The following is a 12,953-nucleotide window of genomic DNA, read 5'->3' as shown; positions in this document are numbered from 1 at the left end:
AAAAGGTGAAAAGGTCACTCACTGGACAAAGGACAGTCTGTCTTCTCAACAAATGGTGTGGGACAACTGGACAGCCCCCGCCAAATCAATCCATACCTTGCATCACTTGTAAAAATTAACTTGAAATAGATCACAGCCCTAAATGTAAAACGTAAAGCCGCAAAATTTCTAGAGGAAAACGTAGGAGAAAATCTTTGTGACCTTGAGTTTGGCAGACTTCTTAAATGCGTCACCGAAAGCATGATCCATGAAAGAAAAACCGATAAACTGAACGTCATCAAAATTAAGAATCCCTGCTCTTCAAAAGGCACTACTGAAAATGAAAATACAAGCCACAGTCTGAGAAAATATTGGCAAAAAACATACCTGATAAAGGACTTGTACTGAGAATATGTGAACAACTCTGAAAACTCAACAATAAAGCAAACGATACAGAACATGAACCACAGACCCGAGCGGGCACCTTCCCAAAGGCCAAGTGCCGGCGGCGCTCGGCGTCGGGCACCACAGCAAGGTGAGCCCCCACTGCACACCTAACACGGGCCTGAGGAGGAACCGCCGAGCACCCCAGGGCTGTGCACGCGGGGAGCACGGTGGGAACACAAGCAGTGCAGCCACTTGAGGAGAGTCTGGCAGTGTCTCAGGAAGCTCAGTGTACACCTGCCGCCACGTGCAGCCATGGCACTGCCAGGCGCTTACCCAAGAGAAATCAAAATGCCTGTCCACACGGATGTTTACAGCAGCTTCATTTCTAACAGCCAGATCTGCAAACAACCCAGCGTCCACCCACAGCTGCCTGGATTAGTAACCTCAGGCATGTTCTTATAATGGAGTATTACTCAGTCATAAAAAGGAATGAATTCATGCAAAAGCAAGGCTGAATCTCAAAGTAATTAAGCTGAGTGAAAGATGCCACGCAAAAGAGAGTAGGTCCTCACGTAAATTCTACAAAATGCACACTAATGTGTAGTGCTTGGGAGCTGGGGCGCAGAGAAGGAATGACAAGGGCAGCAGGAAACATCTGCGGGGCCAGATCTGCCCACAGTCTTCACCGTGAAGCTCGTTTCACGGGGTATACAAATGTCAACACAATCAAGCCCTATACTTTAAACAGGTATAGATTATTTTACGTTCATTACCTCTCAGTAAACCTACTTTCTTAAAAAGGAAAAATACCTGCAAACAGCATAAAGGTGCAGCCGTCTGCCCATCCAGAGGGCCCGGCCTCTTGGCTCTGTCCCTCCTGCTGCACTGCGGTGCTGCCCAGTCCTCCCGTTTGTCAAAACAAGTGGTAAATACAGATTTTTTAAAGTGTGAAATCGCCTGATTTTAAGTAACTTAATGCAAAACCACCAAAAACTTATGTGGGGCGAGCAAACCCTCTGTGCGGCAGAAGTGGCCACCGGCCCTCGTTCCCGCCTTGCTCCCCACTTGGACGGCTGCAGACAGCATCCCCTCTGAACTCAGATTCCGACATCCTGCCTCGACCTCAACTTCCTGTCTTTCCAACACTCTGGGTCAGGAAACTGCCCGGTGGTCTTCAGCCCCACGGCCCTCTGGCTTCTTCCTGCTCGCTTTCTTCCTAGGCTCACGTCCCACAGGGCATCCGTCCGCCCACCTGCCTGTGTCCTTCGGTCGGGCGGCTCTTGCTCCGACTGCAGCAGTGTTTCCCCTGCCCCCGCCCCCGCCCCAGGTCCACGTCCTCTTCTTTCTCTGCGAACACCCTCCCTCGCGTCCTAGAGCGACAACGAGCCCTTACAAATTCCCACTCACCATCAGCTCCCATCTCCTGGGTGCCCAGCACAATGGAGGACGTGCGCCTCCGCCAAAGACCACGGCCTCGGCCTGAGCCCGCGTCCCCACGCGTCACTCCTGCTGCCCGGTCACCACACCCACCTCATGGGCTTCACACGAGCGGTGCTGGCTCCTCTCACCGTAAGCAGCAAGCCAGGCAAGGCCACCCGGACTCTGGGCGCCTCCTCACCCACTTGTCTGTCTGTCCTGCCTTCTCTGCTTTCCCAGCCAAACACCCTTCAAAAGGGCCAACTCCACGTCTGCGCCATCCATTCACCCGCAACACCTTCCAACCTGGCTGCAGCCCAAACACTGAAAGAGTTCTTAAACAAGACACGAAAAGCACTAGTATACAAAAACCCTGATAAATTCCACTATCTTAAAACTACCACCTTCTGTTACTCAAAGGATATTTTAAGAAAGTGAAAAGACAAGTAACAAACCCAGAGAAGTTGTCTGTAACAGGTGTATCTAAGAATAGTCTAGCAAAAAGAATACACAAAGGACAGCTACAAATAATTTAAAAAATCAAATTATAGTCAATAAAAGACACGAGAAAGCATTTCACAGATGAAGGAATTTTACGGCCAATAAACAGGGGGACTCTCGACCTTAGAAGTAGTCAGAGAAACATACATCAAGACCATAGCGAGACACAGCTCACACCTACCAGGCTGGCACGCGCCCAGGAGTTTCACAAAATCAGGTTTCGGGAGGGCATTACAGACCCTGACCTGCGGGGCACTTCTGCCACCACGTGTAAAGCTGGAACGTTAGCATCCCCCAAACCCCGACCCCACTCCTAAGTGCGCAGCCAAGAAAACCTGGGGGTGGGTGTGCACGAGGAGATAGCGGGTGTCCACAGCAGCCGCCAGAGCGCGGGCAGCGCTGTGCCCACCAGCAGGAGGGCAGACACGCGCCCGGTGGGGCACAAGTACGCTGCGGACACGGCCCGCGGACCTCCTGTCAGCAAACCCACACCTCCAGACCACAGGCGGCAAGTGCAGAAGAGCTGCAACTAACGCAAACACTTTCCTGTGTGTGTGTCTGTGCGCAAACACACCAACTTTTGTTTTAAAAAGCAAAGGAGAGAGAAACACAAAATCCCAGCTAATGGTGGGGGCTTGGTGGGGGAGGGGGAGAGACAGCTGGTGGTGGGGTCCCCGCCTCGTGACATGTGACAAGTGAGGTGAAGGAGGAGCGGCTGGTGGTGACGGCGTGTGAGGAACCACGGATTCTCACTTAAGATCCAAAAAGGAACCAACATGCAAACGTTTACCAAACGGCTGGTGACAAAGCTATGATCACAGAGGCATGTGACACGGGTGCAGGGAGCCCACTCACAACCCGCGAGCACGCATGCCGCCACCTAGGTATCAAGGGACTGAGGGAAGGGGAGACAGCCGCCCACCCAGAAGGAAGAGTCCCTGGAAGCGTTACCTGTTGTATGTAAATTCCACATCCATAGGTTCAGAGTTATATGCTTGTTCAAACTCTGGATTAAGTTTAAGGGTTACATCTTCTTCATGAATCTAAAAATAAACAAATCATTTACTTTTTGTACTTTGTACTTGATTTCTTGGGACAATCTTCTATCCATATTCAGCAACTCATCATGAAGCATTCATCCTACAGATCTGAGCTGAAATCTGGCATCCGAAATGAGTGCAAGATGATGGGAAAGGACTCAGTCACCGCGCTGTTCCTCCCCCACCCCCAGCAGCACACCTGCCGACGCTTCCGCAGGGCGTACGGGCTCGTGAACACAGAGTGCGCAAGACAGGCCGCCGCCCCTGAAGGAGACACGTGAACGACCGCGAAGAGCAGGCGGTGCCGGCCACGAGACCCCCTCCCCCACCAGGACAGGGAACCACACGTTCAGAGACCCTCCAGCCAAAGCTAGGTCCCGCGTAAGACTCCTCAGAGGAGCAGGAAGGAAACCCCACGCTGAGAGGAGCTGAAAGAGGACGGGAGCGCTAGGCAGCGGGGCCTCCCAAGAGCTGGGGGCCAGCAAGGGCAGAGGCTGCGACGTGAGGCTCACGGTGCCCCCTGCTCTCGGCAGAAGCGCACACAAGCCCCTTAAAAGGAAAGCAAGCCCAGCACAGGGTCCTGGGTTTCCCAGAGATTAAGACAAATGAAAATGAATCTGTAATCACAGACCATCAGGCACACAAGGAAACCACCAGCAGTGAGGGTCGACTTGAATTGCCATCAACAGACTGAGGCCCTGAGGACATCATATACTGATGCTGTCATTTACAGAAATTTGAAAAACTATGGAAAAAAAAAAACTGGGAAAACCAAGATAAGCAAGCATAAGATAACATAAAACAACACAACAGGGCAGCTTTAATGAGTCAAATAGCGTTTAGAAACGAAAACTCTGCTTACGGAGCTAAACTCAGAGAAGGGAACAAGTGACCTGTTTGCTCCCAGCAGACAGGGAGGCCCTCTGCGGACGTGCGGGTGGGCCAGGGGCAGTGCTGGCTCAGCCCAAGGAGCTTTCCGTCCCCCCCCCCGCTCCCCGAAGCACCAGGCTCTGCCCGCCCCACCACTCGGGGGCGCTCCTCAGGGCCCCGGTGCCTTCACGGTACCCAGGCCACTGCGCTGGCCACGGGGTTCCGGAGAATCACGTAAAGCAACGGCCAAGACCCGAGACAGCACAGCTTTAGCGGGCACCCATCACTCAGGAGCGGCCAGCTTCACGGACGGTCCCGTGGGAAGGTCGGCAGGGCAGCTTCAGCTCTGGACTCGCCAGCCTGGGAGTCGGGGCCAAGGGGGCCTCAGCCCTGAGATCCCTGGCCCTGCTTCTTCTGAGGTTTAGTCCACAGGGCAGCCCCTAGGGGCACAACTGGTCTACTCTCCGGAAGCCGAGATGGTCACTTGGCCATTCTGGGCTCCTCACGCCCTTGCCAACAGCTAAGGGGGCTCATGCTGGTGAGGGTGATGGGCCCTCTAGCTGAGGCTGGGCGGCTCCTGCCCTGCAGCGGAGGGGGCACCTGGCCAGGCCGCCTGTCACTGAGGAGAGCGAGCTCCTGCCCCAGGAAATCCCGGCTCTGGTTCCACAGGCGACAAGGGCTGCGGCTGTGACCATCTTTCTACAAACGCCCCGAAGACCCCCTACCCAACCTCCCGTGCTCTCCTTCCCTTCCCAGACGTGGGCCCCTGTGGCCACGGTCACGGGCCCTGAGCACGCCCTGAGGAGCACAGGGACAGGCGTCCCGAGACGCGGCCCGGGCCCTGTGCGGGGAGTGCTGAGTGAGGGACTGGGACCGCCCCCTCGGGGGGTGAGAACCTTGTGTGCAGAGCCGGCTCAGTGCAGGACGTCAGTCAGGAGCAAGACGCTTCCGCAGGGAGAGGGTGACGCGGACGCCTGTGCAGGTAGGGAGGCTTCCGGTCCCCAGGACCTGCGCCCTCCAGGGCGGCGACTTACTCTGGCTAAGCCGCAATACGTGAGGCCTGAGGGGCTCACCCGACCTTCAGGCCTGGTCCAGCGGCCTGGGGCGCGGACACAGCGCATCCTCTGTCTCGAGGGTGGCGGGAGCATCTGCGCCCGAGCTTCTCTGATTTGGTGGGAGCCAACACTATCATGAGACCAGCCTGCACCCCGACCTTGTTCTCCAGGCACAGCTCGCCCACCTGAGAGGCCCACTCGATTCAAAACACCGCCTCTTCTGCTTCCATCGGCCCCAGCGGGCTCGTCTGATGCTGCGGTCCTGGCTGGCGCCCCTGCAGCCCGTACGGCGAGGTCTGTGGTGTTCGAGTCCCCAGCCTGGAACGGCAGCCCCTGTGATGTGCTCATGGCCTTCTCGCCTTCGGAAATGCCTTCTGGGCCCTTTCCACTAACAACACCCTTTCTGTCTTCTACGGTGATCAGATGCCACTTCCTCGTCTTCTTGAGGAGATGAACGAGCCTCCACACTGGATTATTCACGCCCGTCTTCCCCTCGTCCCCAGGGGCACACCGCCTGCTGCCCCAGCGAGGGCCCGGCCCCATCCTCGGCGGAGACTCTGCTGGTTCTCGTACCCCCCAACCCTGGCTCAGGGCTTCGGTGCCCTAGTTCCCACATCAGGCAGCGTGCGGGCTTCACGGGTCCCTCCACATGGCCCCCGGGCTCCGTCCCTGCGCTGTGCCCGGCAGGGAGCAGGGAGACTAGCTGGAGAAGCCCTGAGCGTGCTTAGAGCCGCACGGGCACAGGGCCTTAAACCAACACAACCTTCCCCGTGGAGACACCAGAGTATTCAACGCGTAGGTGTGTTTTTCCTTTGCAGGCTCGCTCTCCTAGAACATATTCAGAATGCCCGAATCTGACTAAATGCACGCCTTACATGTGATGTACTTAACAGGTAAAGTGTGTTTTACACAGCTGAAAGTGGTAAGATTTCTTTACACGTCACATTTATTTAAATATTCACTTGATCCTCAAATTTTCCAAACTACCATCAACACCAGGGGACCCCCGCCCCGAGCTGAGGCAGGAAGTTCACCTCTGCAACCGCCCGCTGGGCTAGCCCAACGTGAACTAACAGCGGCCTCTCACCTCAGTCACATAGCCGATGTACTCGATGACGTGTCCGCTGTACTCTTGAGTTTTTAAAATCAGTTTGTCACCTAGTTAAAAAACACATCACCACACGTAAAACTACAAACTCAATAAATTTTGTTGCTGTTCTGTAAAATCAAACACTCTGAAGAAGCGGAGTAAGACAAAAACATTCCTGGGACCAACAGCTTAAAACCACACCAGTGCGATGAGAGGGGCTGGCCAAGCTCTGAGTGGAATTAGAACCCAAAGCAGAGAAGGTCAGGGCGGCTACGGTGCTGCCAGTTAAGAGCATTCTTCTTCCTGCCTGTGGCTCAGCGTTTCTAGCCCATCTAGGAAGACGTGACGCGCAACAAGCCTACCTGTGTAAAGAGAAGGCCGACTCTCAGCTAACCCTGGGACCTCCAGGACCAGCAAATCCCCGTTTCTTTTCAAGGTGACCCCACTCATATTATACTCTTTCAGTTCTATTTCTGCATGAATCTCCTCAAGCCAGAGCAAAGTTGAAAACTTCTCCTTGTGATTTGACATGTTCAAAAGCTGCAAAAGAAGCCAGCAGGTTAGCGAGAGCCGAGGAACACTCCACACACACCCACATCAGGAAGCCAGCAGCTCTGGGGTGGGTAAGTCCCACGGACAGATGCAACAGCCTTCAAACACTGACGACCGGGCAGTGCAGGGCAGTGGCCCTGAGATGGGGAACCGTCTGAGTGAGCCCCCAGCCGCCCAGCTCCTATCAGACAGCGCCTCCAGGCTCAGCTCGGAGCGAGCCCGGGGCAGCCCTGTGAGCCCTCAGCCGCGCAGCGGTCAGCGCACGCGCGTGAGAAACGACATCAGGTGGGGAGACGCATGTGATGGGAGCAGAGCGGGGCTCCTCCGCCTCGGCACGTGCGGCGCTGGGGCGGGGCGGGGCCGGTCTCCGGGGCGGGGCTGTCCCGGGCTCTGCACGGTGCCTAGCAGCATCTCTGGCCTCCACCCGCTGGACGCTGTTCACGCTCTCAGTCGTGACAACCAAAAATGTCTCCTAGGGGGGAAAGCTCACCTGTTGAGAACCCCTGGGTCCCAGAACTCACACAGGGCTGAGAATGTTGTGGGTCCCACCAGCCCAAATGGAAAGGCTTCAGATAAAGCGGCACTGGGTAGAGTACTCAGAAGGAATCAGCCCTATATTAAAAACAACTCTGGTCCCTCCTAACAAGGCTTTAAAGCCAGGCTTAAAAGTATCTGGCCATTTCCAAGTAACTTAAGTGCATCCCAGAACAAAGTTCAAAAATATTTTCAAGAACGGAAAAATATGAAATACCCAACAAGGTAAAATCCAGAATGTTTAGCGTCCAAACAAAGATGACCAGGCACGGAACTAAGCACACCCATAATGAGGAGTAAAACCTATCAACAGAGACAGAATCAAAAATGACACCTGTGATGGAATCAGTATCACAAGAACATTAAAACACTTGTTGTAACTGTACTATATACATTCAAAAAGTTGAGGGAAAAAAAAAAACTGAAGAAAAAAAAGGTGAGGAGACACTAAGCATATTAAGTAGAGACAGAAAATATAAAAAAAGACCCTAACTGAACTTGTGGAGATAATAACAACAACGTCTGACATAAAAAAATACACTGGATGGGACTGCACACTGCCAAAGAAAAAATCAGTGAACTGGAAGCCACAGCAACAGAAACTACTCAGAATGAAACACAGAGGAAAAAAGACCGAAGAGAAATGAACGGAGCAGCCGTGAGCTGTGGGGCAACTTCACGTGGCCTCATACACATGTAATGGGAACGTGGAGAGCGGGGCAGAAAGAATACTTGAAGACGGAATGGCCAAGAACTTTGAAATTTGAGAAGAACCGTAAATTCACTTTCTCCAGTAAGCTCAAAGAACCCAAGCCAAGGAACGTGAAGAAAACTACAGCAACTCACGCTGTAAATTAAATTCCTTAAAACTAGTGAAAAAGAGAAAATCCTAAAAGGAGCTAGAAAAAAACACAGACTCTGTGCAAAAGAACCAAGGTGAGAAGGAAAGCAGAGCCCCTGGAGAAACGCCAGGAGGGAGGAGGTGTGGGGCAGCGTCTCCGCAGCGCCTGCCCAGAGGTCAAGACCAGGCGAGACCCGCAAGGCTGACAGACCAACCACTGCAGGGGATGCTCAGGTCCCCCAGAAGGATGGGAGGAGCCCCAGGAAGGGGACCTGCGTAGGGGGGCAGTTACAAGGGCACAGGAAGTCAGGAAGTACTGGGGTGACACATGCGTGAATTAAAGAATCACAAAGGGGCAAGTACTCTGGAACCTTAGACCATACAGCACTTTTTCATGACCATTACCATCATACTATTATGAATGCTGAAGACACCCACTTTCTTCTGGTAACTGCTACGCTCAAGAGGAGGTCCCTTCCCGGCACCCAGGCCACGTTACAGGAGAGGTGCAGGCGCACTTCCTGCACACGATGGTCCCAGAAGCTGCATTCGCACTGGCATCAATTTCTCAGCCCCGAAGTTCTTCTCTAAGGTGTTTTAGGGCTGGTTTGCTGCTCCGGCCTCAGTTCAGGCCCTACAACCATCACTGCAACAACTGCCTGGCGGGTCTCCCTGCTTCCAACCCACAGTCCTGCCCACATACCCTCCTTGGTGCTGCTCCTTCTGTGTGGCCGCGCCACCCCTGGACGGCCCCCAGTGCCCCTGCGGCACCCTCCCCGCTGCAGGACGCCAGTGTGCCCTGGGGTGGGGCACCTCGGGCCGGTGGCACAGGCAGCGTCGCAGCACCAGCTCCGGGGGCAGCTTCTGGCCCAGCCCTGCCGCGGGCCCAAGGCCCAGCAGACAGAGGGCTCTGCCCATCAGTCCAGGGCAGGCGTGCTCCTCGGTGCCACCCAGCTTCCTCCCAAGCCTCCTTTCCTCTCCGCCTGCCACCCCAGCTCTCCCAGCTCAGGGCTCCCTCACCCTCCACGAATCTCTGGCGAGCCCCAAGTCTCCCTCCAGCCACCGTCCAGTCTCCTCCCTCCTTCTCGCCCTGATGCAGGCCCCGGCCCCCATGCCACTCACCCACTCCTCAGCCAACAGACACCCAAACCCTCGGGAAAGTGCCCTCCTGGAAAAGGGCCGCGCTCCCCCATTGCTGCCAGCGGAACAGACACTCTCCCTCCCTCCCTGGACCACTGCCTCAGCCTTGCTCAGCGCTGCCCCTGCCCTTGGCCTCCTCTGGCAGGTCCACCCCTTCTCACAGCTCCGACCACCACCTGCCACAGTGGGCAGGCTCAGACCAGGCCTCCCCCAGAGGATCTGAATAAGCCTGAGACCAAAGAAGCAGACGAACAGCCCAGCCAGGGAGGGTGACAAGGAGACGTCCTGGCAGAGCAGCCCTACGGGAGGCCTGGCCTCCTCCTCCTTCCACCCCCCCACACTGGTCTGTGTGGCTACAGGCCTTTTCCCAGCTCCCCTGCTTAACTGCTCAGAGCCCTGTCACAAATGGAAAGCTGCTGAGAGGCTCGGCCACGGGGTAGAAGAGAGGCCGGGCCGGGGGCAGAAGGTCCCCCCAGCCTCCAAAGCGCCGACAATCTGCAGAGGGACACAGCGGTGGGCCCCGCCGCTCGTGGTTCTCCCGCTCCCAGCTTCCTGGGGTGAACACAGCCTACACGAGGTCTGAACCCACCAAAGGTTCACCCTGAGTTTGTTCAGAAAACAACTCGGGTGTGGTGAAGAATCAGTACTTCACATGAGACACTTTTCCTACCTCTGCGAGTAGCGGCTGAAAGGTCAGGATGTCGATTTTCTGCCGCACGCATTCTTTAAGCCTGTCTGGTATCGGGTACTGCGGGAGAAAACTCGGAAGCTGTCGTCTCAGGTTCCTTAAAAGGAGATTTGCAAGTTAGAAACAGCCCTTCAGCACCAGGCACTTCACCCCAGACGTTTCCACTTAAACATCCTTTCCTATTTCAGAAAGACAGAGGTTCAATCACCAAAAACAACTGGTACGTGAACTGCTGGCCTCAGGCAGTGGTTTGCAAAGTGCTATTTAGCTTCGGGGCCGCTCTCCCCCCGGGAGCTGCTTTGCCTCTAGCAGAAGAACATGCCAAACTCCTAAAAGCCCCTGGGACCAGTGAGCTTGAAAACACTGTTTCTAAGCTTCCAATAAGCTCAACTCTTACGCTTTATTTTTTTCCTTCCAGTTTCACGGACATATAATCGACGGCAACACTGTAGACATTTAAGGTGTGCAGCATAATGATCTGACTTACATGCATCATGAAATAATGACCACGGTAAGTGTAGTGACCACCCACCTTCTCATACAAAGTTAAAGAAATAGAAAAAAATATCTCCTTGTGACGGGAACTCCCAGGATCACTCTCCTGACATCTTTCACATATAACGCACTGCCATGTTCATTACACATGTCATGCTGTACATTACATCCCTAGTACTGATTCATCTTATAGCTGGAGGTTTGTACCTTCTGACTCCCTTCATCCAATTCCCCCTCCCCCAAACCTCACCTCCAGTGACCACAAATCTCATCTCTTTTTCTATAAGTTTGTTTCTGAATCGACCTACAACACTGTTATTTCCTGTTACACAACACAGTAATTTGATATTTCTGTACATTTCAAAATGATCATCACAATAAGTATAGTTATGGTATGTTACCACGCAAATATATTACATTGTTATTGACTATATTCCCCACAATGTGCATAGCTATCTATCCCTCCACCTATCCATCATCAACTATCCATCCATCCATTCATCCATCTATGGTTATTTAAGTTGCTGGTCTCTTAAGTTCAAATGCATTTTTCTTTAAAATTAATTAATTAATTAATTAATTTTTGTCTGTGTTGGGTCTTCGTTTCTGTGCGAGGGCTTTCTCTAGTTGCGGCCAAGCGGGGGCCACTCTTCATCGCAGTGTGCGGGCCTTTCACTGTCGCAGCCTCTCTTATCGCGGGGCACAGGCTCCAGACGCGCGGGCTCAGTAGTGGTGGCTCACGGGCTTAGTTGCTCTGCAGCATGTGGGATCTTCCCAGACCAGGGCTCGAACCCGTGTCCCCTGCATTGGCAGGCATTTTCACTCTCCTCCCATCATGATTATTGTTTTTTTAATATTATTTTTAATTTTGGCTGCGTTGGGTCTTTGTTGCTACACGTGGGCTTTCTCCAGTTGCGAAAAGCAGAGGCTACTCTTTGTTGGGGTGCACGGGCTTCTCATTACGGTGGCTTCTCTTGTTGCGGAGCATGGGCTCTAGGGGTGCGGGCTTCAGTAGTTGTGGCTCACAGGCTCTAGGGCACAGGCTCAGTAGTTGTGGCGCACGGGCTTAGTTGCTCCGCGGCATGTGGGATCTTCCTGTAGCAGGGATCGAACCCGTGTCCCCTGCATTGGCAGGCAGATTCTTAACCACTGCGCCACCAGGGAAGTCCCATGATTATTGCTTTTGACATCATATTTTACATCTTTTTGTTCTGTGTATTCCTTAACTGCTAATTACAGATATATATGATTTTACTACTTTTGCCTTTCAACCTTATGACTAGCCTTATACAAGGCTGGCTTTACTACCTTTACTGTATATTTCCCTTTTCCTATAAGCTTTTTCTTTCATAATTTTCATGTATGTAGTTGTGGTCTTTTCTTTTTTGCTAAAAGAAGTCCCTTTATCATTTCTGGTAAAGCTGGTTTGGTGATTCTGAACTTTTTTAGCTTTTGCTTGTCTGTAAAGCTTTTAATTTCTTCATCAAATCTGAATGAGAGCCTTGCTGGGTATAATATTCTTGGGTGTAGGTTTTTCCCTTTCATCACTTTAAATATATCATGCTACTCCCTTCTGGCCTGCAGAGTTTCTGCTGAAAAGTCAGCGATTGTCTTATAGGAGTTCCCTTCTACCTAACGTGCTGCTTTTCCCTGGCTGCCTTTAATATTCTCTATCTTTAATTTTTGCCTTTTTAATTACAGTGGGTCTTGGCATGGTCTTCTTTGGGTTGATCCTGTTTGGGACTCTATGCGTCCTGGACCTGGATGTCTGTTTCCTTTCCCAGGTTAGGGAAGTTTTCAGCTGTTATGTCTTCATGTATGTTCTCTGCCCCTTTCCCTCTCTCTTCTCCTCCGGGACCCATTTGATGGTGTCCCAGTGCTCTCTCTCTCTTTTTTTTAAATATACATTATTTGCATTTTCTTTTTTTTTTTATAAATTTATTTTTTATTTATTTATTTTTGGCTGTGTTGGGTCTTTGTTGGGGTGCACGGGCTTCTCATTGCGGTGGCTTCTCTTGTTGTGGAGCACGGGCTCCAGGCACGCAGGCTTCAGTAGTTGTGGCACGCAGGCTCAGTAGCTGTGGCTTGCGGGCTCTACAGTGCAGGCTCAGTAGTTGTGGCGCATGGGCTTAGCTGCTCCGTGGCGTGTGGGATCTTCCTGGACCAGGGATCGAACCGATGTCCCCTGCATTGGCAGGCGGATTCTTAACCACTGCGCCACCAGGGAAGTCCCGAGTGTTCGTTTTAGGGACGCTCCTGTACAGTGACAACGTATTAATATTCAATGGGGAAAAACTTACCAGAGGATTAAATACTTGTGCTGTTGCTCTATCTCACTCCTCTAGTTAAGCCAAACTGTAACGGG

General features: G+C 52.9%; 1 protein-coding gene across 1 annotated transcript in view; it reads right to left on the bottom strand.

Annotated features, from left to right (window-relative positions):
- The window catches only part of MOV10L1 (Mov10 like RISC complex RNA helicase 1), a 43,375-nt gene that overhangs the window by 14,672 nt on the left and 15,750 nt on the right, over positions 1-12,953 (bottom strand). Inside the window, exons 10-13 of the mRNA XM_036866777.1 lie at positions 10,076-10,190; positions 6,701-6,878; positions 6,336-6,406; positions 3,235-3,326 (exon numbers count right to left, since the gene is read on the bottom strand). Of these exons, the coding sequence (XP_036722672.1) occupies positions 3,235-3,326; positions 6,336-6,406; positions 6,701-6,878; positions 10,076-10,190 (456 nt within the window). The remainder of the gene's footprint in view (positions 1-3,234; positions 3,327-6,335; positions 6,407-6,700; positions 6,879-10,075; positions 10,191-12,953) is intronic.

This window comes from Balaenoptera musculus, chromosome 10 (assembly GCF_009873245.2).
Source record: "Balaenoptera musculus isolate JJ_BM4_2016_0621 chromosome 10, mBalMus1.pri.v3, whole genome shotgun sequence".
NCBI classification, from domain to species: Eukaryota; Metazoa; Chordata; class Mammalia; order Artiodactyla; family Balaenopteridae; genus Balaenoptera; species Balaenoptera musculus.
This window is presented reverse-complemented; position numbering and strand designations above follow the sequence as displayed.